Here is a 25,782-nt window from a genome sequence, read left to right as displayed (position 1 = left end):
ATGCGCGCTCGCGCCCCCGGCACGCGGTGGCGCTCGCTTTCCGGACGCCGCAGCCGCCGGTCGCGGCCGATGCGGCCCCCAAAAGACTACAGCTCCCATCATGCCCAGCGCGGCCGCGCCACACTCCGTCCGGAGGGCGCCGAGGCCGAGGCCCGCCTGGCGGGGCGCGCTGCATGCTGGGCGTCGTTGTTCTCAAAGCAGCTTCACCAGCGCGCCACCGGACGGGTTCGGCGCTGCGCCTCGGGAAGCGCCCCATCCCCGCGTCGCTTGACGCTGGTTCCCCCGGTGAATATCTTTCAGATCGCTCCCCCTTTACGGTGCGAGCGACTGGGGCGTTGGTGTCTCAGCGCACTGCGACCCTGTCCAGGCTTCCGTGTCCTTCCACAGTTCCCGTAAGTTCCTGCGCATCCCAGAACGCTTTCGGAGCTGGTTTGATCCTCGGCGCCCGCCGTAGGCTGCTGCCTGTCAGCTGCCGGCGCCTTTGTGAAGCGGCGGAAGCGGAGCGGGGCGCTGTGGCTAAGGGGCGGTCGGAGCAGGAGGAGGTCCCGCTACCAGGTGCGCGGGGTCCCGCGGCGGCGGAGCTACCCCTGAGGCCGCTGACCGTCCCGGCTCTGCGCCGCCGCCTCCCGCGGGGGACCCTCCCTCTTTGGACCTCGCCCTGTCGAGCGAGAGGCGCGGCAGCGGGGTGGGGCCGGGGGGCGGCCCGCCCGGGGCTCGGCCCGGGATCGGGGGAAGAGGGTGCGGGCGGGCGCTGAGGCGGGGGTTTGGCACTGCTGTCCTGTCCTGGGCCCCAGCGTGGGAGCGCGCTGACAGGCTCCCTCTCCGATACGGCCCGTGTGGGATTTGGGTGGGGAACTCGCTCCTGGCGGCGCTCGGTTCGTGCTGCTGTCATCTCCAGGCGGGGCGGGATGGGCGCCCCGCTCCTCGGGGGCGGCTCCGTTTGTGCCGCGTGGCTTTCCCGGCTCGGCGTTAGACAGACGGACGGGGGCGGGAATCCGTGGTGTGGTGACAACGCGCCTTCCTAGAGCTGTTTTAAAGCGACACCAGAATGCCGTTTTTAAATGCCGGCAGTACATTTTTTTTGTCGTTGTTTATTTACTGGTGCTTAAGTGTTTGCAGGCAACGTGGAGGAATTTGTACGTTTGCCCCAGTATAGATGCCACAGATGTGTCCGTATTGGGGTGGATGTGTGAGACTTGCATCATTTCGCAGCCATCACCTGTGCTTAGATGTGCCATGCAAGCACTTGCAGGAGTTTTTAATTTTGAATTAGTGAACAGTTATGTTACCAACGCTTAATCTGCTGTCATTGTTATCAAGCTCAGTGTAAAAGTGTTTATAGATCTCTCATCTGTTGCAGAACACGTGGATTTTCTTAAAAACAGTAAAATTAAGCTTTTTTTCGCTCAACTCATTCACGGAGTTTTTCTTACCTGTGTTCTAAATCTCTGAGTTCCAAAGTGGGTTTTTTTACCTTTTGTTTGTTGTTGACCTTCTTGTCTGTATTTAATTGAGTTAGTTATGTAGCAAAACCTTTTGTAGAATTTTTCTCTTTAAAAGATCCACCAATTTCTTAGCAGTGTATAAAAAGCTTAGGGAAAAAAGTGATAATATTTACAGGTTTTTTTTGGCCATCACACTTGCACTTACTTTGCCTTGCAATTTGTAGCAATCCTACTAAATCTCTTAATAAATCTGTATTTTGAATCTTACAACTATATGTAGAAGGATATATAGCTTACATACTGCTAAGTCATAGCATGCCAATATTTAAGCTGTTGAAGTGAAAAGTAAAAGGTAGGTGTTGTGTTGGTGCTCTCCTTGCTGTTTTCGGTCTCTGAGTTGGATCTGTAGCTGTACAGAATCCTACGGCAAGATCAGGTAGCCCCATCTTCGGTGCCTAATGTTTCTTCCAAAGCAGTTCCTTCAAACAGCATCAGAACTACCTTAGGAGTGGATGCTGTCACCACATCATAGTTCTGTCTGTTTGTTTTAAATCAATCCCTTTAGTATGGAGAACATGTTAAGTGAAAGAAACGTGGAAATAGGAATGTGATTTTTAAATTATTATTCTAAGGCTTTTCACAGTTCTGGTTTTAGTAAGCTAGTGTAGTTCCTTTAATGATGTCTTATTTAAAGGAAAGCTGCTATCTAAGAAACCCCAAACCAAACCAAAACCAAACAGTGGTATGATTTCTGTTGATCAGTGTTTCAGCCATGTCTGACAAAAGTGAACTGAAGGCGGAGTTGGAGCGCAAGAAGCAACGATTAGCTCAAATCAGAGAGGAGAAGAAAAGAAAGGAGGAAGAAAGAAAGAAAAAAGAAGTAAGAAATAATTTTCTCTTTGAAATTTGACTGTTTGCATATGTAATTTGCCTGAAATTTAAGGGTAGGTTCACTTAGTCATTTGCTACATTTTATTCAGGGAGTGTCTATTTAATGGTTGGTTGCCGATGCAACCATAGTGCTTTCATTTTCTGATCAGAGCAAACACCTACTGTTTTCTTTAGAATTATCCATATGATAAGTTAGATTTTAATTATATTTTTAATCCTCACTTGTGTAAAGTTTGGATTTCTAAAACTACTTGTGCGCATTGACGTCATTAATCAAAGCATTGCGAAGTATTAAACAAAAGCTTTGTTTAGTGAGTTGTGATGGTGTTATTTGGAGCACTCATTTCAGAAGCGCAGTTCCAAGGATGTCCATGTGAATTGTCTGACTGTCGGTATTATTATTGTACAAACAATGTGCTGCATTCTTCTGCTCTTTGACTTCTCTTTAGCCTGAATTTTAAAATCGGAGCAACACTCAGGATGTATATGCTACTTGTGGGTTAGACTTGGTTTGTTAACAGTCTTCTGGGTTTCTCTCTGGTAAAGTGTGTGACAATCAGCGATTTATTACTGTGTTTCTCCTGAATGCAGATTGTACTTCATAAATTAAACTTTTGCTGGAATGTTTTGATGTACTTTTTCAAGAATTCTCTATGTTTTGATTATGATCTTGTCGGTATTCTAAATTATCGTATGACTGAAGACTAGGCAGCTGCCAGCTACGTGATTTTGACAAAGGGAGGGAAATATCTCAAATTATGTTATGATGATCTTGTAACAATGTATTACCTGTGTCTGAGATTCCACATGTGATGCAATAGCTTACCAGTTGAGAACTTGCTCTGAAATTTGGGAATTGCTTTTTTAAAAGGAATTGTGCAGTAGATTCGAAGCATAATGTGCAGTCATGTGAGGTGCAATTAGTCTTTAATCATGGCATAGGGATAGAATAGCTTGGTCTAGATTTTGCTGCTTCTATTGAAGACTTGTATTTGTATCATAAATTCAAATTTACAGAAATATCCACTTGCCAGTGACAGAGTCATGAACACCTTAAGCTAAGAATTATATTTCTGTAATTGAATGAGTAGTTAAATGAATGTGGAAAGAGAGGCAGTGTTCAGCATCTTTCACAGCAGAGCTTCCGTTATTTCTAATTTAGGGGGATGAGGGTATAATTTTTGTTCTCTTTTTTGCATGAAATCTAGCAGATAGTAACATAACTTAAAGCTACCTAAGTGCTCTGTAAACTTGAAGTTACTGCAAAGTTTTTTATGATTTTCTTTTTGTGAAACCTGAAGTCAAAAGAGCTTTCTCACTAAACAGCTTGTTGATGTTTTTGTTTTAAAAAAATAGCTTGAAGTGCACACATAGAAAATCATCACTTTTTACATCTTAAACATATTTTCTTAATTGCTACACACTTTAGCGTGTGCTCTATCTAGCCAAGTGTCCTAATACTTTCTTGACCAAGAGTGGTGTCTCTTACTGTCATTCTAACTCTATAGTGTTTTCTTTGACACAGTTATTGTCATTTCAAAATCAGAACAATATGATTGTGTCTTTGAAATACTTTTATACACAGGCACATAATTTTTTTTTCAGTCTTTGCATTTTACAGTGCTTATAACTTTTTTACACAAAAGGTATTCTTGATCTTGTGAAGTGTCAGTCATTTTGACAAATGAGAAGACAGTTTTTGTGTGTTATATATGTCTTTTAAAGACAGTACCAAAGCTACAAAATTTTGTGATTCTTGTCTGTCGATACAGAAAGGACCATCAGAATTACTAAAGTCAAATATCTAACCTATGTGATGATAGGTTTCAGTAGCATAAAAGAACCTATGAGATCTTAAAAAAAAAAGTGAAACAGTTTTAAATACTTGTTAAATGCTATAACTTAATTATTGAATTATTTTTAGACTGATCAGAAGAAAGAAGTTCTTCCCGTACAAGAAGAATCTGATCTTGAAAAGAAGAGAAGAGAAGCTGAAGCCTTACTTCAGAGCATGGGGTTGACACCTGAGTCTCCTGTTGGTAGGAATGTTAATAATAGTTTGAGATAAATGTTTCGGGGGGTTTTGTTTGACGTTTTTGGGGAGGTGTGGTTTTAAGTCTTTTTGTTGGTGATGGTTGTGGGTTTTTTGTTTAAGATTGTGGTATTTATATAACTAGCCTGAAAGTACTCTGGCCACTATTTTCTGGGGTATACATGTCTGGTTTTTGATCTGTTTTGTCCTGCATGATCTCTGTTATAAATGTCAAGTGATGTGCTTCAGTACACATTACTAGTACTATTTTGTAAAAGATATGTTTTACACTTAGTGAATTATTTGGAGTATTTAGTATTTTAGCTAAAATATATAAATATAATGTATTTGTTGTTCTTTTTTTTTTCCCCTGCACATTATTCTTCTGTGGCTTTTTCCTTTCTCTTTTTCATAATGCCCAGTTTTAATTCTGATATTTTTGTTCAGAGTTGGCTTGTTTCCTTTCTGCATCTTTTACACCCTAATTTTCCTTATCTCAAATACCTGACTGACTTTGATGGACTAATAGCAAGACTATGTCTAAACTTTAACTATCAACGATGATGATCCATGTCTGTGCTGCTCTTGGATAGATTAGCAAATTGGTCGTTCCCTTCTGCCTTTATATAGCCACATCTCTCTGGAAGATGAAAACAAAGAGTATGATAATTCAACTCCACTTTCTGTCTCTAGCTCTGAAATCTAAGAGCTTTAGAACTTATTTTTCAGTTTAGCTCAATGGTGAGGGTCTATTTCAACTGGGTTTGCAAATAAAAAATAGTAATAATTTGTTATGGTTATAGTATATCTAGGACTACATCTTCATAATTGCTTTTGCATAGTCCTCAAGTGTTCAAAAGTGAATGTGGAATAAACACCATTATAGCTGCTCCATTCCAAAAGCCACAGCAGTCATATTTAGTAACTGTTCTCACAGTTTAAGGACTGCATTTGGGCTACAGTGTTTTAAGTAATCAGTTCTTACCTACTAGAGATTTCGTTTGTGCGACTAGTAGTTGAACACTTTCTTGTATGAGTTTTTGCTAAGGCAGCTGACGAGACTCTTGCAGAAATGCATATGGTGGTGGTGGTTGGTTTTTTTTTTTTTAATCTGTGAGAATCTAAAAACCATGGGATAGTCAGTTCTCAAAGCAAGTCATCGCATAGACTTAGAGTAGCTGTTCCTGACAAGCTCTTTCAGGTGCTGGCATGTAACCACACTCTTCAACGTACACAGATTCTCAAGGAATTCATTCTGTCCCCTTTCAAGATACCTAGATCTGATCTGGATCCTAATTCAAGCTAAAATTGTACCTGACAAATTTGGTAGCCTTCTGTGATGGGGTTACAGCGTTGGTGGATAAGGGAAAAGCAACTGACATCATCTACCTGGGATTGTCCAAAGCATTTGACACTGTCCCACACGACATCCTTGTCTCCAAATTAGAGAGACATGGATTTGACGGATGGATCACTCATTGGATAAGCAATTGTCTGGATGGTTGCACTCAAAGAGTGGCAGTCAACGGCTTGGTGACCAAGTGGAAACCAGTGTCGAGCAGTGTTCCTCAGGGTTCAGTAGTGGAGCTGGTGCTGTTTAACATCTTTGTTGGTGACAGTGGGATCGAGTGCACCCTCAGCAAGTTTGCTGATGACACCAAGCTGAGTGGTGTGGTTGACACCCTGGAGGGAAGGGATGCCATCCAGAGGGACCTTGACAGGCTGGAGTAGTGGACCTGTGCAAACCTCATGAAGTTCAGCAGGGCTAAGTGCAAGGTCCTGCACGTGGGTCAGGCCAATCCCAAGCACAAATACAGGCTGGGAGGACAATGGATTGAGAGCAGCTCTGAGGAGAAGGACTTGGGGGTGCTGGTGGATGAGAAGCTCAACATGAACCGGCAATGTGCGCTGGCAGCCCAGAAAGCCAACCGTATCCTGGGCTGCATCCAAAGAAGCATGGCCAGCAGGTCAAGGGAGGTGATTCTGCCCCTCTACTCTGCTCTCGTGAGACCCCACCTGGAATACTGCATTCAGCTCTGGAGTCCCCAACATAAGAAGGACATGGAGCTGTTGGAGTGGGTCCAGAGGAGAGCCACAAAGATGATCCAAGGGCTGGAGCACCTCTCCTGTGAAGACAGGCTGAGAGAGTTGGGGTTGTTCAGCCTGGAGAAGAGAATGTTCTGGGGAGATCTTATTGTAGGCTTCTAGTACCTAAAGGGGGCCTACAGGAAAGCTGGAGAGGGACTTTTTGCAAGGGCGTGTAGTGATAGGACAAGGTGTAATGACTTTAAACTGAAAGAGGGGAGATTTAGATTAGATCTAAGGAAGAAATTTTTTTGCAATGAAGGTGGTGAGGCACTCCCCATCCCAGGAGGTGTTCATGGCCAGGCTGGATGAGGCTTTGAGCAACCTGATCTAGTGGAGGGTGTCCCTGCCTGTGGCAGAGGGGTTGGAACTGGATGATCTTTAAGGTCCCTTCCAACCCAAACCGTTCTATGATTCTATGAAAACATCCTACTCGCTACCTTTCAGTAGCGTGCCTGAGGCACAGGCTTGGTCCTCCGACTGGCTACTGGCGAAGTATGATAGTACGGTGATCGTACACCTGAACTGAGGCTAACTCACAGCTGACCAGCTTGGTATGCAGATAGCTGGAGCTCGCATTGTCAGTGTAGGTGGGTATCTTGAGATTAGGTTCCTTTGCAGAAAATTGTATTAAAGATTCCAAAGGCAATTGCTGTCATGTTAATCGCCAGAAAGTGGTAGCTCCCTTATGGGAAAGAGGACCTTCACAACGTAAGTATGCTTTTGGTATCTACCATACTTGTTATATAAGAAGCCATAAGTTAGTGAACCAAAATAACTCTCAAGAAGGTAGTATAGTTTCATCCTCTGTTGAAGCCAGTGGAATTTCACTTGGTCTTTTCATAAGACTGCTGGCCTTTAAATAGGTTTCACCTCACTAATGGGAAGACTTTCTTCAAAACAGTGTACCCCACAGGAGGGCAGTGTAGCATAAAAACTAAGCTGCTGAATTCTTGTGGCCATGCTTACTGCTAGAGAGAGCTGACAGACTTTTGTACATGGTAACAAGACATGTTTCCAGCATCACTTCTTCAGTTAAGAAAGGGTGACATTAAAATGTCGTTGTTTCTGAGAACACACAAAAATAATATAGGAATGTAAAAGCCTGTGGGCACTTCCTTTAGTATATATTATTCAGTAGATGGTGATGATGAGTTAAATAAACTTTTAATAATTTCAAGCATTCACTGTGATTTTGTAAATTTAGGGTGGAATTTTTGTCAACCAGAGCCATGTCTCTGTTGTGGGATGGGATGGAAACATTCTTCAGAATTCACAATATACTTGTGATTTCAGGAAACTCTCGAGATGTTCAGGATCTAAATTCAAAATTCCCCCTTGCCTGACCCCTGACAGAGTAGATACCAATTTATATGCATAACATGTTTAGTTGGTTAAAGGTTCTCTTTAAGGGTTGTTAAAGAGCGAATGTCTTCTATGAATGTTTTGCATATTGCTGAAAAATGAAGCATATAAAGACCTTCAGTACACACCCTGATTCTTAAGCATAAACCTAAGTTTCATTAAATAGTGAATTTCACTATTTCTAAAAAGAAAAGTTGAAAGAAATATTGAAATAGCTTTGTGTTTGTATCAGATTGCATGGTGTCATTCACTGTAATGTATCAGTTCCAGAAAACATATTGCTTTTTAAATGGTAATTGCAGTCTTCATCCAAATGCAGAGAAAGAACTGACTTGTAAGAAAAAGTTTCAATATAACAGTACTACACTGTTTGTCAAGTAAAAGGAAGGAAAACACAAAAATCCCCCAAAACTCAACACTAGAAACTTTGTTCTAATACACAGGATTTCTGTTGATTTGATTCAAACTAGAGCAAAAATGACTGTATGCTGCATGACGAAGCTACTTTTTTTGGTCTACGCTTCAGTGATTATGTATTTTGAAACAAAATTACCAGTTACATACATTCAATGTCTAAGTTTTAAGAAAAACTGATGTCAAAGCTATGTTAACAACTATCTTCCTTTTATGTTTAAGCAACGTGATTTAGTGGAAATCACCCTTTGAAAATTGATGCCATCATTTGTCAGAAGTTCAGTTGAAAAATAGATTTTCAATTCATTTTCTCTTAAATGTCTTTCCCTCCATTTTGTACGCTCCAGATGCATAAATGCCAAACAATTGCATGAAAGTCCAGCATGAATTGTTAACATTGTCTTTTCCCCTCTCTTTCTACTGTTCATTTTCATTCATGTATTTTTTGTTTGCCATCACTTTTTTTTTAATACTTCATGTTAAATTAATTTGAAAACATCCTAAGCTGTGCAACCTCTGCGAGTAGTAACAGCGGATACCTGTCTGTTTCACTATTTAGTCCCTCCTCCTACCTCTCCGTCTTCCAAATCCGTGAGTACGCCAAGTGAGGCTGGAAGCCAGGACTCTGGTGATGGCGCTGTTGGATCTAGGTACGTCACTTTCCTTGTTGTTTTCCTTTGCTTGATGCTTTTATTCTGAATAATTAAGCTTTAGAAGAAATAATGGCTAATTACTGGATTATAATATAATAATATGAGGTTACAGCGTTATTGAATCTGTGAACAGTGACTGTTTTAATTTTCAAATTAAAATTTGAAATGCAACTATACTTCCTAATTTGAAATTGCCAACATTAACGTGGAGTTGTTTAAACTTGCAAGTTTAAAGTGAAATGAGTCTGAATGTCTTGCGGAAATTTTCTTGTAAGCGTCAATGTTTCGGAACAATAGAAAAGTGGAAAAGTCCAACTTCTGGGCTCTTCCCAGCTTTTTCTAAAGGAGGAGAGGCTGTTTCCTTTTCCCTCTATTCTAGTTGATCTAATAAAACATACTGTCTACAAACTTTGCATTACTTCTGATTTGATTTTTTTCCTTACTCGGAACAGTTTCTTGTTATTTCACTCTGTAGCTATCCCTGTAACACAACTATACCACTCAGTCTCATTTGGCCAAAACATAGCACCATGGTAGTACAGTCTTTTCCATTCCAGTATTTGCCAAATTTGTTTGATGATTGACCGTATTTTCTGTGCATGACAGTTTGAGAAATGCTGCTCTAAAGAGAGTCAGAAATATTTCTGTTGAACTGGGAATTCAGAGCGGCGATACATGGGTGATAAACTGGGAAACACTACTTCCAAAGGGTATTTCTGCTGTTTTCCATGCACAGTCTGCGAATAAGAGCAGTATTTACCTATTAATATTGGTAACTTGTATTTTCTCAGCAAATTAAGTTCATGTACTTAAAATTTACTGAGTAGGCATTATGGATGAAGTTTAGTTATAGCACAGTAACTAAAGCAGTTATCATCAGTAACTTTTGTGCTATACGGATATTTCTTTTGGAGAAAGAGTGAATACTTACACCGCTTTCAAACATCTTTTAAAAAGACTGCAGTAACAGCTTGTGTGCATGTGGATTATGCATGCATAACTATATACTATCTTAATCTGAAAATATTCAAGATTTTAATGACCTGAACAAAGGTTATAAGGTGCCTATTTCTAAGTAGCAACCATTAAGTTAAAACAGAGAGGATACATCAGGCAGCAGATATTCCTCATCCCTGGAAGTGTTCAAGGCCAGGTTGGATGAGGCTTTGGGCAACCTGGTGTAGTGGAGGGTTTCCCTGCCCATGGCAGGGGGGTTGGAACTAGATGATATTTAAGGTCCCTTCCAACCCTAACCGTTCTATGACTCTATTCTATATGAACCCAAAGTCTTTTTTTTTTTTTTAACAGTGCCCAGGTGTGATCTCATGTGTATCTTATTCCCTATGCAATTGAAGTTCACCTGTCATGTTAATAAAGAACCAATATCATTGTTCCTTAACTGAGTAACAAGCAAATTTTAAATATTTGAAACCTATGATTATTGCATATTAAATTGTCATTTTACATTTAAATTCACTGTCTAGAAGAAAAAGCAAGAATTATTTGATGATGACTTTTAAAAACAAAAAAAGAAAAAATAATTTCTTTCCATTCATACATAATTTAAATTCAATATGTGTAGGCCACATATCTCTAATTAAACACCATGTTGTGTACTGAATTTACCTCCACCTCATAGGTGTACTGTGCTCTCTGATTGTATGTTCCTCAGATGTAGTAACATAACGTTGTATGCATACATTTTCTTAAGAAGCCTTGAGAAAACTTGTATCCTAGGCCTCTATAGCTTCATGCATTTTCAAACTTTAAAACTAAATCTGTCTCTTGACAATTTCCCAGATGTGGAAGCATGAAAAGATTGTGATCTTGAAGGCGTGGATGTATTAATGTATAGCTAAATAGAACTCTTTAGAGTCAGTGTTAGAATCCCCTTGCTTGTTCTCTGACCACTGGATAACATTCTTCCCCTCTCCCATTAAACTGGTGTCTATATCCTAGTATGTTAGTACAAGTTTGCACAGCATTCCTAACGCACACACACGCTTGAAAGTTAATGGGAAAAGTTGGACTGTGTGATATCCCTTAGTGTTATGCCTGGCGTTTCACAGGTGACTTTTGTATCTATATGAGATATGTTAGAAAGCCCAAGTTGTTCCACATGCTTGATAATCTTAAAACAAGCCCTTTCATTTTAGTGTATGATTCCTGTTCTTTTTTTTTCTTTTTTTTGGTCTGTGGCCATTTGTTCTCTGATCATGCTGCAACTATACAAAGATGATCTGCTTTTGTTAGTTTAGTCTTTTCTCCTCTATGATGCTGAATTTTGCCAGTAGCTTTACTTATTTGATAATTAGTAGAGCAGTGTTCAGACTGTGTTCCTGCTGTTACTTCCATCTGTCTTGCTTTGTTTTCATCAGTAAAGAGTTTTGGTTCCCAGTTTGATACTTTTCTTTCTCTCTTTTTGCTCAGTTAAGAGTATAAATTAAAGACTGGAAATTAATACAGTTGACTTACTGGTTAGGTGGATGCTTCATAGAATTAGTTTAAATGCAGAAAATACTTTTTAGAGATAGAGGAGGCATTAGGAATATGCCCAGATACAGAGAAGTTTGGCATATGTGGAAGAACAGGAACTTCTGTTCACTGACGCTTGTAGATAAATTCATTTAACTTAAGGCATAACAAACATCTGGACAGCGAAAGGAACAGTATTTAACATCATTTTGGTACACATATAATAGGTGAATTTTATCTCAGAATGTTACCTTTATTTTAAAAGACTATCTCTGTGGAAGATTTAACTGTATATCCTATACTGCTTGTTGACTTGAACTGTTTTAAAGGACACAGTGTCCCTGGTACCACTGAAGCAACTGCTGAAAGTTAAAAGAATGCTTTGAAAGCAGGAAAGCAACCTCAGTAAGGGCTAAGTCTTAAGCAGGCACAAAAGTTGGAGCCTTTTAAACTTGTAGCTCTTTCCCCAAGTTCCTCTCAAGTGGCGCTGAAAGAGTTGAGAAAATATTTGATGAGTATTGTGGTAGTGCAGTGCAGCATTAGGGTCTGTAGATAAGTCATCCTTTGCAGAAGCAATATGAAGGGGGGGGGGGGGGGGCGGGGGTGTGGTTTGGTTTTTGCTTTCTTTTCTTTTTTGTCCTTTTTTAATGCACGATTGAGGAACATATGAGCAATATCCAGCTTGGAATCTCAGGCACCAAATTAAACTCCAAGCTTAAATCTATTTGGTCAAGAAAAATAGCAGAGACCTAAATAATTAGTATACTCAAAATAAGTAACTTTATGGTAAAATAGTGTATTTTCTAATGCACAAAAGATATGGGAAGGTTTTAGAGATTTATGTATTAAGCTATTGCTGTGGATGTGACAGCATTTATGTAGAATGATTTGCTAAATATGAAGACAGTGGATTTGTAATTCTTAATTAAATGATAATTAATTATTCTTCTAATGCATTCTTTCTACAAGAACAAGGTAGTGCCTGGCACACTGGTGTTTATGGGTTTTTATGGCATTGCCTGTACATTTTTGAGATCAACTTTACCTTTAGGAATTCTCCACCTGGTTTATAAGAACATTACCATGTATGGGAGGAAATGGAAAATTACCTTTTATTGACTTATTATAGTAAAATATTACATATTTTTTTAAATTTGTTATAAAACATGATTTAAAAAAAATTCTGCCTAAGCATGATAGCAGGCAGTAGACTAAATTAAAATTTGTGGAGAAGGGATGAAGGGTAAAAATGAAGGGAAATGGAAGATTTATTTCCCCCTTCATTTATTCTGATACAAAAGTGACTTGAAATGGATTGGTTCTGTTCATTATTCCACATGACTTTGAAATGTGTTATTAATATAAAGCCCACTGTTTCTAAGAGATTTAAATATCTTAAAAGGAATTGGCTCTAAATCAGATGACACTTATAAGCCCAAGGCAGTGCTTAACCCATAATTACTGCAATGTCACATCTTGGAAACTCTAGCAGTTCTCTGTCCCAGTGGAAATGCATTTTTGCCCCTCTACCAAAAGGCTCATGTGTTGACTCATTTCCTTCACCGATATGACAGTTTCCTCCACATACTTGCTGCTCTGGGCAAGATTGCATTACGTTTAACCTGTCTTATGACATGAACAAATCTGAACAGATTTTAAAAGGAATTTGAAGTTTTTAATGGTTCTTGTCAGCAGTTAAAATATTTTTATTTGCCTCTCATAAAGGATACGTTTGTTTGCAGATCTTTAACTTTCAATCTTTAAAATAATTTAATTCTTCTCTAATAGCTCTGAATTCTGTGTTTGCTTTTAACTTTTGTATTTACTGCATGTATTATTGCACTGAATGTTTGCTGAATTTCTCATAACTGGTGTTACATTGCTGTTTCTTGTGAACAATGAAATAACTATAAGCTTACTGTAACTCTAGCATTTCATAGTGTGTATTTGCTTTACTAATCTCTGGCCTTTTTTGCTAATGCTGCATGATTGTTCAACCTGGGGTATCAGGACGCTGCATTGGGATACTGATCCATCAGTTCTTCAGCTCCACTCTGATTCCGATCTGGGGTATTGCATAGATTTCTTATATTCCCTCTTTCTTATGAATAATAAGTGTAAGAGCTTATTTTTTTCTTTAAGACTTTAAGTTGTTGTTAAGAGACTGTTCTGTAACAGTAAATTCAGTATCTCTATACTTAGTGCAGTTTGCTTGCAATGGGAAAATTTTATATTATTTAATATACGTAAGATGCTTATTTTTAATAAAACTTATTAATGTTTTTCTTTGAGTCTTTCTTTGGCAAAATGTAAACTTTAAAAAGTCATTTCTTTAAAATAAAAAGCTTAGAATAACCGTAAAGAGAGTCACTCCCATCTTTTCTTATGTTTATAAAAGCTGTAGCTCATTATCAGCACTTACTAAAACCCATATCGTACTATAAGAATTATGATTCTACCCATCAAAACCTTTCAAAAGGGATTATTTTTTTCTTTCCCTTTTATCTTAGGAGAGGGGTGGATAATAAGAAATTAAATTTTATATAGGTAAATTGTTGTTGGATTGTTGCAGTATTACTACAGTACATACTGGAATTAGCTTTTATAGGAAGTTGCAATGACTGAATTAATGTGTGTTTTTTGGCAGTACATTAGGCATTGTACTTTGATACTAGCTGAATCTGCATTTATAGGATCTTCCATAAGCTAAAGTCAGAAAGCTCAGAGGTTCTCATTGTATTCTGGAGTAATGTATTATGGATAATTCACTTGTCAATGTGTGAGTTTCAGATTAGACTTGCAATTCTGTATTCTAAATAGTATCTTTAGAGGTAGACAAAAAAGGGCAGCACAGCTGAAAGGACTAGGAAATGCTTTTTCCTTCAGAATAACTAAGAGGTTTTTTTAAGCTTTAAAATCTCAGAACCATTGCTGTACAAACATGACTCATATGAGCAGATCTGTTCCACTGAAAATAGGGATATGTCATATATGTAGCAGTACCTAGTCAGCCACAAAGAACAAAGCTTTGAAATTATATCATATAATCTATCTGTATTTTTGCACATCTTTCTTTCTTTTTGTTGCAGATGTATAAATAGCTGCTGGTTTTAAATAATAATGATAATAAAATATTAGTCATAATCATGTGACTTCTTCAGAGTTAAGTTTCCACTGGATTTAAGTTTGACTAAGCAGTGCTGTGACATGATGACTTGGGTATTATTCTAGGCAAAATTAAGTAATTCATGAAGTTAATATTTTTTTTCTAATTTCTCTATTAATTTTATTTAGACGTGGACCTGTTAAACTTGGAATGGCCAAAATTACACAAGTTGACTTTCCTCCTCGAGAAATTGTTACATATACGAAGGAGACACAAACTCCTGTTATGACTCAGCCAAAGGAAGGTGAATGGTTAACTTTTTACTACCCAATTTTGTGTTGGTTTTTTTTTTTTCTTTTCTTGTAATAGTGATGACTGACTGAATTAGAACAGCACTTGTGATCTTGAAACTTAAGGTAGAATGAAGGTTGATCGGTGAGAGAGTCAATATAAATTCTATTTCTGAATCATACAGGTCTTGCTAAAGAGCGTTACTGTCATTCTGCATCTTGTTTAACGTTACTCTTATTACTAATACGTGGCATTTCCTCACTCCTAGTAAATGTTCAAATTAGACACCGAGTTGTTTAATTAGCTGACAACTGATAAATAGAAGTGGGATGATATATCTTGCATTTATGACATTTAAGAATCCACACACAACTTCCCTGAAGGGTGTATATCCTAACAACAAACTTGGCAGTTAAACCCCCCAGCTTTTGAAGAATTTCAGTTTTTATACCTGGAGCTTATACATTCAGTTTTAAAAGAAGGAACTCATTTCTTTATTAACCCGTTCAGTTTCTATTCTCAGCAAATGAACATAGACTTTCTTTCAGTCATGACTTCTTTGCTTTTCAGAAAATAATTTTTTTTAAGAAAACGTAGTTGGCTGGTACATTTGCATTTCAATGTTGAAACACTTGAATTTAGCTGCAAATGAAAATACTCATCTCGACCTAGTTTTTTATGTAGTTCTACAACAAAATCTTAGTTGTTTAATATGACTGACTTTGAGTATGTGTCTGCTAATAATTTTAGGACCTAATTCTACATTCATAATTTTGTGTTTTCTTGCTCTTTATGTGAACTTTTGGGTGCTTATGCAAGGAAATAAAAGCACTTTTTAAAACCTGAAGAGAATACTTAAATGAAATCTTGTGCTGGCCTTTCCAGAAACTGTATGATTTACCTGGAAGTGTAATACAAATGATATAAAGTGTAATGCAGAATTGTTGTTGCTCTAGTCTATGTCAATACGTAACTCTCAAGTTTAACTAGATGCACATGACGCTGTGAGTGAGTTTAAGTGGGGAGGGAAAGGGAAAGGAAGTAAATTGCAACAATACTTTGTGTTGAGAAGTTGAGTCCCTTCTTATCTCTGGGTATCCAGTGTAAGGGATTGGTGTGTCTTCAGAACACAATCTGTGGCTTTCAAACTTCATTAGTGAGCCAGAATAACAGAGGATATGCTTTTTCTCTATCTGTGTTTCTTTTCCATTGTGCATTTTTTCTGTATCCTTGCACAGATAGGCATTTGGAGTTTTCCTGTTTTCATTTCTCCTATGCCCTTACCTTTTCCTTTCTCTGATCTCTCAGGTTTTTTCCCCTCCTCTGTCAAGTTCATGGAATCTGAAGACTTAGTTTGTAGTTTGTGTGCTTGAAGAGTTTTACTTCTGCTGCCTGCTGTCAGTGGAGATTGCCTGGGATCGTATTATCTTGGTTTCACACTCAGTGGATAGGCTATAGCTGAAGTTTACTGTAGTGGAGCTGGAAAGATGGGTCATCTGTATTTCTGCATTTACCAGAAAGCTCTCTCAATACAGATGTTGTCTCCTGATCCATTCCACTCTAAACATAATACTGTTTTCTTGAGGGTCATCATCATTATTTCATGTATGTGTACTTCACAGAAGTCACTTACAGATGCTTTTTCATCATTTCAGTGTTGAGAGCCTTTTTTAAGGTCTGTCTTAAGACTGCCTAAAATACATTCATAAATAAGCTCAGTGTTCACAATTTATGATGACATCTAAAATAGGACATGGGTTTAAAAAAAGTTAAGAAAAATCATGCTGCCTCTAGAAAAAGAGAGTCACTAGGTGATAGGTTTTGATTATGGGGAGAAATTTTTAAAGTCTTTAAAACAATTGACAAAAAGCAATATGCTGAATTTTCAGAGTGCAGTTAGATACATTCTATATAGTTTTAGTTTATCTCATTGATTCTTATTTCTTCTCGCAATCTGAGTTGTTGTGGTTTTTAATTTATTGTAGTGAGTGTACTGTAAATTAATCTTACAAAGTACCCTTGAAAGTTGAGCTTGCAACTGAATTTACATGTACAAGTAACCTTCAGTAACTCCCTCGTACAGCAACAAGTTGCATCTCAGCTGAGATGCCCTGTTCACACTTTCTTATAAAAGGGAGTGTATTGGACCTGTGCTGTCGAACAAAGGAAAATAGAAGCAGTTTTATTAGATACGCTGTGCAGTCATTCTGCAGGTTTCGGTCTGCTTGTGCTGCAGGTTGAATTGTGCTAGCACCGATTTTGAGGAAAAAAGAAAGAAAAGAAAAAAACAAACTGAAAAAACAGTCGTTTTTGTTCTACTTCTATGTGCCACAATATTTATGTAGCTATATTGTAATCTGGATTGGGAAGCATTCTAGCAACAACTAATCTGGTGGGACAGATAGTATGTAGGGGAAGACTAGTTTTAAACTAAAACAGTTCCTAATAGTCATGGAAACGTTTATGGCAACACAAACAAAATGACAGTTACATAGAGGAGATTTCATGTCCTCAACTTAAAGTTGGCCTTTGGAGATGCACGTTTTGGATCCAGTGTAACAAACAGTTAAATTTACATAATGAGTACCTTTCACCTAAACAGTTCTGATGTTAAAATGTCACTCATCTCAGAGGTTGATAGAAAAGACTGCATTCAGTAGTTGAAAAATGCAAACCAGGAAAATTCTGTAGCTAGAGAAGGGAAGTAACTAACTTAGTACATTCGTGCTTCTGTATAGTGCAGGCATGTTGCACTGTCCTAGATGATATTCAAATGTGAATAACTCCCTGCCACTGTCTTGCAGGTTCAAGGCTGCTCAGCTGCCAGCTGTTGTGAGCCAGTGGTCCTCTCCATCTGTAATGAAAGAATGACCAGTTTGCATGCAGCCCTAGATGCGAGAGCTAGAATGTGACCTCAGTGCTAGTGACACGATGGCCTCTATTTATGCCAAGACAAAAATTTCCACTGCTGGAATTATGACTTTTCCACATTTCTTCACCCGCGCCCCTTTGAAGTGTTGTATCCAAAACAGTAGAGAGCCTTGTCCTTCTCTTATACAGTGCCCAGCTCCTAGCTTTGAAACACGACAGCTTCCTTAAGAGGCGGAGGCGTTTAGTGTTCTAACAGTTCTCACAACTTCCCTTGTTTTATTGCAGTACCAATATGTTGATTTATTATGACCTCAAAGTATTTGAGAAGTGGCCTGTCTTAGGAAGGCTGATACTTTTTATAATATTGTGAAACAATAAAATCAGGCTCTCTCTTAGAAATCAGTTTCACTCTTGGTTAGAGATTGAGTCATCTTTAGAGCGCTAAGTATTTTGCCACAGAAAGTCATTCACTGTATTCTGAACTGTAGGGAATATTAAATTTCCCCATTAATTGAAGTTAATAAACATGTTTCACAGTTCTTATAAGAAGACACGCACATCCGAAGTAGCCTTAGAAGGTAATCTGAAATTCTTGTTTTATGGGCTTTTCGTATGATGGGTGTAACCCACAGCTGCTCTTTCCTCAAGGTCCTGTGTGTACAGAAGAGAAACACAGTAAAAAATGATGTTGAGGTGGCAGTCTTGGTGCTCTCAAACTTCTTGTTTTGTTGAAAATACTGACACATGTCTGTTTTCAGTACTTTTTTCCTTTTTTTATTTTTCCCTTTCACATTTGTTTTTTTCTCCAGATTTTTCAATAGCCTTAGTCTTCTATACCCTACTGTTTCTGTAGCAGCTGTATTTATTATGTAAAAGAAATTAAATTAATTCATTAAATGGTTCATTGTTCTGAGGAATATAGCAGAGAAAATACACGCTTTTTTTTCCTCTTCTTCTCTTGGCATATCCTGTTTCTGTTTTTTTGAGGTTTTGTCATTCTGTGATACAGCAGTGACGGTCGTCTTTTTTGTTTAGGGACCAAACAAATTTATTTTGGCATGATAAAAGTTTTGTGCCATACCTGGTGCTGTTCTCCCTTATTTCGTAATGAATAAGCCTAACTGTCTGTGCCATTATTATACTTTAATAACTTTTGTCACCATCATAACATGAACATCCTGTGTTCAGGCTGCTCCATTCCCCAGCTTCCTTGTTCTGCCATCCCCTTTTCTACTATCTAGATCCATTTCTCACTTCCCATGATGCTGTTTGTAACACTGCTGCCTGCTTCCCTCATTGTCCAATTTTGGTGGATGTGTTTTTTAGTTAGTGTGGTCAACTGTTTATTAGAGCTGTTATTTAGCCTCCCTTTGGCACGCTCTATCAGGGAGCAGATTTTCAGATCTACTCTCTGAAAATACATTTGAAATTGTGTTCCCTTCATACCCTCATTTCTTTCTAGCAGGCAGCAGAAGCAGTTTCAGCAACAGAGATGCAATTCAGATGTGAACTCTGGTATATGTCTTGCTGTCCTGCAGGTTCCATGTTGGCCATGTTGACAGAGTACTGTAATCGTTGGTGCTGTCATACTTCTCGCTACGCTGCTCTCTGTTATACGGTTTGATCTCTTCCTTGGTGATTTGCTAACACATTGTTCAATTCGCATGGAAAGACATTCGTCACCAGTACACCCAATAAATGTGTTATGAGTCCTTGAAGTATTTAATCCAAAGAAAGATGGGCATATAGGGGAATGCAGGGCTTTTCCTGGGCTAATGGTTTACTTGTTATTTAGTGCTGCTGTACAATATTGTGCACAACTAACGGCAGACAGTATTTAGCGTTTTTGTCATTCTGACTTAAGCTGAGTAATAACAAGTTGGTGTATAAGATTGGCTTCTTGCATGCTGTTACAGTGAATGTAGCATTTTTACATTTTGATATTTTAAAAAGAAATAATGGATCCTTATATATTAATATCCTGTACATGCCTTAAATGTACAGTGAAGTATAGATGGGAAAACTTGATATGAAGACATTGGGCTTAACAAAAGCCACCCATTTCACAGATGATTTAACTTTGATTAACCTACTCTGCAGCAACAGATTACTCAGACAACTGGAACTTCACTCGATAGTGTTATTGCTAGGTGCAGCCTAATTTACAGCACTGCTTTTCTTTCTGTCATGCCACAATACATCACAATTCTGATGTTAACTCAAAGTGAAAGAAAATTCAGTGGTTCATTAAACCTGTTTTTAGCATTTATTGATAAGAAATTTGTTGCTATTAAAGTAGCTGCTATTTTTATGCAATCTTTAGTGCTCAGTTTGTAGCCTTAGATCCTCTGTTCACCTGTCAGAAATAACATGGAGTTAATCCTTTAGCATATTATAATGAATATTCATCAATATGTCGATGTGCCATTTCCTATCTTCATGGCCCTAATGCTAAGTCTTAGCAGCCTTTTTTTAAATGCAAAATTGTATTTGGTATACTGACAATTGAAGTGGCATAAAATGCCAGTAGATACGTTCAATAATGAATAAAGAGGCCAAAGTTAGACAGTACCTTTAAGGTTTCCAAATTTATATAGCTGACTTGAAATAAAAGCAGTACGCCACTATCATGGGTTCTTGACTTAATAGATATGGAACTTTTCCAGAAGTAGTATGTCCAATCTTTCAGTGTTTGCTGGGTAATATGTTATTGTTAAGCCAATTTCTTGCAAATACCAGCACCTGGCCTGTTATTAAGTAAGTTTAAGATAAAAGGAGAGACAGGAGAAGTAATTTGAAACAAAAATTTCTTACCTCTTTTGTTGTCCGACAGCTTCATGCTGCATTTTTTGATTGGAAACTTATGTGAGAAAGCATCATAATTTTGGATAAGAAAACATCCTAGATTCCGATAATGAGGTCAAGAACTTGTGCGTATGGGTTTGGTTTGGTTTGCTTTTTCCGCTCCAGATCCCTTAATGAGAAAGTTTGCATATAACTTTTCTTTCTTTAGAGAGAAGGGTTTGGATTTATGTAGTTACAGATAAATCACGGTGAGATGACATGTTCAATTTCAACTCTGATACTTTGAGAATATTAAAATAAGTGCTGTATCCTGCATTTAAATGCAGTAATATCAGCTGGCTGTATGCAGTGAAAGTACTATGAAGGAATTTAGATCTCTGTATAATATATGCCATTTATGTTTCAAACATTAAAAGGCAGGAGCAATCAACTATATGATCTTTTGAATAAAATATGTAGATTAGAAGGTCACTTAGCACTAAGGGGTTGACCATCTGCATTTGACAAGAATTTGACTCCTGTCACTGAAAATGGTACTTAAAATCAGTGTAGTATGACTAATGGGGGGTTGGGCTGAAATTTCTAATTTGGGACTTTCAAAGCTAGAATAATGTATCCAGGGTGACCCAAAACCAAATTTCTGAATTTGAAGGCATCATTTAAATCTGCAAGATTGATTGGCAGGGCGAGCAAGAGGGGGATTTTTATCCAAGTGGCTGTGATGTGACTCTGTGGTCCTGTATTTGTTTTTCTCAAAATCATGTGTGTTAACTCGTATTACATTTTTTAATTAATCAGTGTTCACACCTATAGTGATTTGACATTAAGAATTCCATTCTTTAGAATTGCTACAAGTTATACAGTTTTCAGATTACTAGTCCGCTGTGCATGTGAATCCATCTAAAAAGGAGCAGTGTCTTTCTGTTTCTCTGAGTGATTATTTTGCCCAAAAAAAGCTTTCATTTTTTTTAAGTAGCACAAAAGCTGTAATTGGCATGCTTTGTAAGGAAGTGTCAATGTGCAAGAGAGTGGAGATCACTAAGAATTCTTTTACGCGTTCTTTCCCCTTTGCACCACCGCCTCCTCAGCAGGGTCACTGAGATCACTAGCTTTTCTTGAAATGGCCATTTTCACTGGCAGGTGCATTATACCCTGTATTTTCAGATTGTTTTTCCATTCTGAATGTTTGGCAGGTTGATTGCTCTGGCTGCATTGACGGAGAAAGGGCTGACAAATGCGGTTGGGCTGGCTGAAAAGACAGTGATTACTGTTTTCCTTTGTGGCTGATTGAGGCCCTTGAAAGGAAAGATTTTAACCTTCACCATTTGGTTCAAAAGTATGAGCATATATTGAAATCATTCATGCCATTTATCCTAGTTCTGTAAACTTGTCAGAACGTAAAAATCGCTCAATTTCAAGTAATGTAGGATTGGCATACGTCATTATCATTTTGATTAAGTTGGAGTTTGTATTATTGTGTGCATTATACAGTGTCATTTAAAGCTTTCTTTCCTGCAGGTACAGTTATATTTTTATTGCCTATACTATGGAGTTAGAAAGATTTTCAGACCTCTTTAAACCTATCACTATGTGTGTGGTTTGGCAGCTGGTATGGCCTACAAGCTGTATTTTGTTTGCAGGGTAAAGGCTTGTCTGTAGACCTCCTGGAGTGCTGGTAATTGCACAGGCTTGCCATTGGGGAAAGACATGATTGGAAGCAGTCAGGCAGAAAAATGTTGTGCCATCCCATTGCCACCTCGTAGCAGAGAGACAATCCTAGCAGTACCATCTGGTTGTTGCTATCTAGTCAGCTGGCCTGGCTGCTGGGACCATGGCTTGGCAGCTGGTTCCCATCCCTTGACCACCCTTTTTTTTTTTTTCTCAGTCTTTTTTTTGTGTGTGTGTGTGCGCGTGCATGGGGATTTTTTAAACTTTTTGTTGTTGTCAGATAACTTTGAACATGGGTCAGGGAGATGGCTGCAACAAACAAGCCTAGTCTCTGTTGAATACTGTCTCATTACTTGTGATGAGGCATGCAGCAGACTCCTGCTGCCATTCCCTTATGAACAGATGACATAGCTGTTTAACCAATAAAAATAGTCTTTTCAGAAGCTTATTCTAGAAAGTGGATGAAGAAAAGCCAGGAAATGCGTATTCCACAACACTAAGTAATTTAAAGTTATTTTCTGGTTTACAGTATTCAAAGAAAAATGAAGAAAGTGCTGTAAACCTTGTCAGTGTTCTCGAACATTAACGTTTTATGTTATTCATTGCAATTAGGGAAAACACATTTTGCTGTAAAGTTCTCATTGCCAAACATGATACAGATAATGAGCCTTGCATTTAGAATGACAGAAAAAATGTAATCTCCTTGCTATTATCTTTAGCAAAATTTGCCTCTCGGAATAGCAACCTCAAAGCTAATGTAAGCCATCTTCATGCCATGTGAAGACCCATTAGACTCTGATGGTTTCAGATCACAAGCAAGCAGCTGCTCTGTAGACTATTTTAGACATTTTTATTCTGCAGCATTAACGTGTCAGTATGTTACACAGAACATGCATCCACCACGTGGTTTTGTGTGGAATCGTAAATGCTCATAAGAGAGATTTCCACTTCGGATTCTTTACAATTTCTTATGTGTCTTATTTCAGTTTATACAGCCACATAATTTAGTGCAACTAAAATCCAGGTGTAGACAGTGTTCCAGTGATCTTTTGGTTTGAGATAATGTCATCCTGGGCACTACGTTTTACAAATGTAACCATTTTAAGCTAAATTATACCATTTTACATCAGCTTATTTGAGATTCATGTGGAATGTTACTGTTCTTCTTTAAAAACATTGACAGTCTCACCATAATGTTTCTCCTTAGATGAGGAAGATGAAGACGATGTGGTTGCACCAAAACCATTAGTTGAACCTGAGGAAGAAAAAACATTAAAAAAAGAGGAGGAAGAAGAAGGTACAGTTCACCTCAAGATATTTTGACTGTCCTGTAAAGAAAGGCATCAATAAATTTTAAACTTCTTTTCTTTCCATTAAGTTGAAATTAATTTGATTCACATTTTAACAATTGGCTAGCAAAATATGATATGTAAAAACTTATTTAAAATCTATGGATGTTAGGAAACAAATTTTCTATCATTATAAATACTTTTTTTTTTTTTTCTTGGAAAGAATTGATGAAAGTATGTAGTCCTGAGAATGCATGTATAATTCTTTTCCAGCTGCCCCTCATGAACTTACAGAAGAAGAAAAACAACAAATTTTGCATTCTGAAGAATTTTTAAGTTTTTTTGACCATTCCACAAGGATTGTTGAAAGAGCCCTTTCTGAGCAAATCAACATTTTCTTTGACTACAGTGGAAGAGACTTAGAAGACAAGGAAGGGTAACGTGAATGCTGGGTACTTTACTGTGAATGTGCAACTTTTGTAACTGAAAAGGTGATCTAAGATTAATATCTTCTGATTGCCTTTATAGAGAGATTCAAGCAGGAGCAAAACTGTCCTTAAATAGGCAGTTTTTTGATGAACGTTGGTCAAAGCATCGTGTTGTCAGTTGTTTGGACTGGTCATCTCAGGTAAAAAATAACGCTTACATTAAGCAGTTATCTTTGTAAATTCTTCTAGCTCTATGCACTTGACCTTTCTATAAGCACAATTGGTACAGGCTGCATTTCTGGATGTGTTCCTTACATGCTCCATAGATTGCCAAAAGTAAGCAGAGCTGCTAATCTTTTGTGAAAAGTAGCAAAAGCGTTTTATTATGAAGAAAGTCTTTGGCATATGTTTCTGGTTTATGGACTACTGCTTAGAGGTAACTGTTAGCTTCACTAAAAAAAGCTCACTTAAATGTAAAAAACAGAACTTGTAAAAAAGCAAGATATGATGAAAGACAGAACAAGACTAATGTGTATGTTAATGCTGTTTTATGAGCTAAATTGGAAACAATTACAGTTTTAACTGACAGTTTCTTGTTCATATATAACGTAAGGTGGCTTTCGGTTTTTGGTGGCTTTTTTAAGCCTATTGTGGCTAAAGAAAACAAAGATTCTAGGATCATTTGGACCATTACCTAGTCATCTTGCTTACTTTGAGTCTTTTTCACTTATTTTACAGTACCCAGAATTACTTGTAGCCTCTTACAACAACAATGAAGATGCACCTCATGAGCCTGATGGAGTGGCCCTTGTATGGAACATGAAGTACAAGAAAACTACCCCAGAGTATGTCTTTCACTGCCAGGTATGATTCTGTCTTGGGGTGCTAAAGATTTTACGTTGATCAACTTGTCCAAGTACCTTCTCTATGCATAATGATTTTGAGCTGGCGTTCACTTTAGCCATATGTATTTGCAAACAGATGTTGGTAGCTAGAGACTTCAGTTTAGAAACATTATTCTGTTTCAGAATTTCTAACCTTGTTCAGAATTCAGGCTTGTTTGAGAACTCATTTTCTTATTAAAAAAAAAAAAACCTTCTTGTGTAATGTTTGAACCACAAAGGCGGTTTGTATGTAAGGGGATTGAGTGGGATTGTATACTATTGGAGCTTAGTTTACTGAATAAAATTAAGATGGCCTGAGGAGATGGAGTAAGGATGAAAACTAGAAACATATGTGTCAAGATAAAAGCAGATGGAGGTTTTACAGTACTTTTCTGAAAGATAAAAACATGCAAATCTCTTCTGTTACACCAAGCCTAGGATAGCCACTTTATTTTCAAAATGCCATTATTCTGAAAAATTACATAGTTGAATCAAAATTTAATCCCATGTTGTCAGATTACTGTCAAAGCCCAGATTGTAAAAGTAACTTTATGGTATCAAAACGGATTTGTATGTTCTCTAAGAAAGTGACCCCAGAATGTGACAAAACATTATTAAAGTCTTGTGCATTACCAGGCTGTCCCTTGCTAACAAACTACACTAGGAGGAATTACAAGTGTGTACATATGAAAGGAAAGAGGAGGAAAGCTTCATTTTATGAATACAAATTAAAACTAAGACTGTTGGGGGTCCGCAAAGGGCTTGAGAATCCTTAAGTAATTGGACAGCAAAATAGTGTGTAGAATAAATCTAGGCAAAGAACTTACTCTGATATTTAGTCCCATTTTCTTTAGTTTTAGACATAGCGTTGTTGAATGTGTTTTGTTTGTTTTTTTCCATTCAGTCAGCAGTGATGTCAGCTACGTTTGCAAAATTCCATCCCAATCTGGTGGTTGGTGGCACATACTCAGGGCAAATAGTGCTATGGGATAATCGGAGCAATAAGAGAACCCCGGTGCAGAGAACTCCACTTTCGGCTGCTGCTCACACGGTAGGGGTGAAATATCTTCAAGGACTGTT

At 38.0% G+C, this 25,782-nt stretch overlaps 1 protein-coding gene across 2 annotated transcripts in view; it reads left to right on the top strand.

Annotated features, from left to right (window-relative positions):
* Positions 1–211: 211 nt before the first annotated feature.
* The window catches only part of DYNC1I2 (dynein cytoplasmic 1 intermediate chain 2), a 33,303-nt gene continuing 7,732 nt past the window's right edge, over positions 212–25,782 (top strand). Inside the window, exons 1-11 of one of the 2 annotated variants that reach the window (XM_086616188.1) lie at positions 212–392; positions 2,208–2,325; positions 4,261–4,375; positions 8,792–8,882; positions 13,371–13,430; positions 14,655–14,770; positions 23,309–23,398; positions 23,664–23,826; positions 23,919–24,018; positions 24,557–24,682; positions 25,607–25,753. In XM_086616188.1, coding sequence (XP_086472314.1) covers positions 2,218–2,325; positions 4,261–4,375; positions 8,792–8,882; positions 13,371–13,430; positions 14,655–14,770; positions 23,309–23,398; positions 23,664–23,826; positions 23,919–24,018; positions 24,557–24,682; positions 25,607–25,753 — 1,116 coding nt within the window. In that variant the 5' untranslated portion in view covers positions 212–392; positions 2,208–2,217. The remainder of the gene's footprint in view (positions 393–2,207; positions 2,326–4,260; positions 4,376–8,791; positions 8,883–13,370; positions 13,431–14,654; positions 14,771–23,308; positions 23,399–23,663; positions 23,827–23,918; positions 24,019–24,556; positions 24,683–25,606; positions 25,754–25,782) is intronic. The other variant, XM_086616189.1, reaches the window with a different exon arrangement.

Source organism: Tauraco erythrolophus, chromosome 8 (genome assembly GCF_009769465.1).
Source record: "Tauraco erythrolophus isolate bTauEry1 chromosome 8, bTauEry1.pri, whole genome shotgun sequence".
NCBI classification, from domain to species: Eukaryota; Metazoa; Chordata; class Aves; order Musophagiformes; family Musophagidae; genus Tauraco; species Tauraco erythrolophus.
Note: the sequence above shows the minus strand (reverse complement) of the source record. Positions and strands in the feature narration are given on the sequence as shown.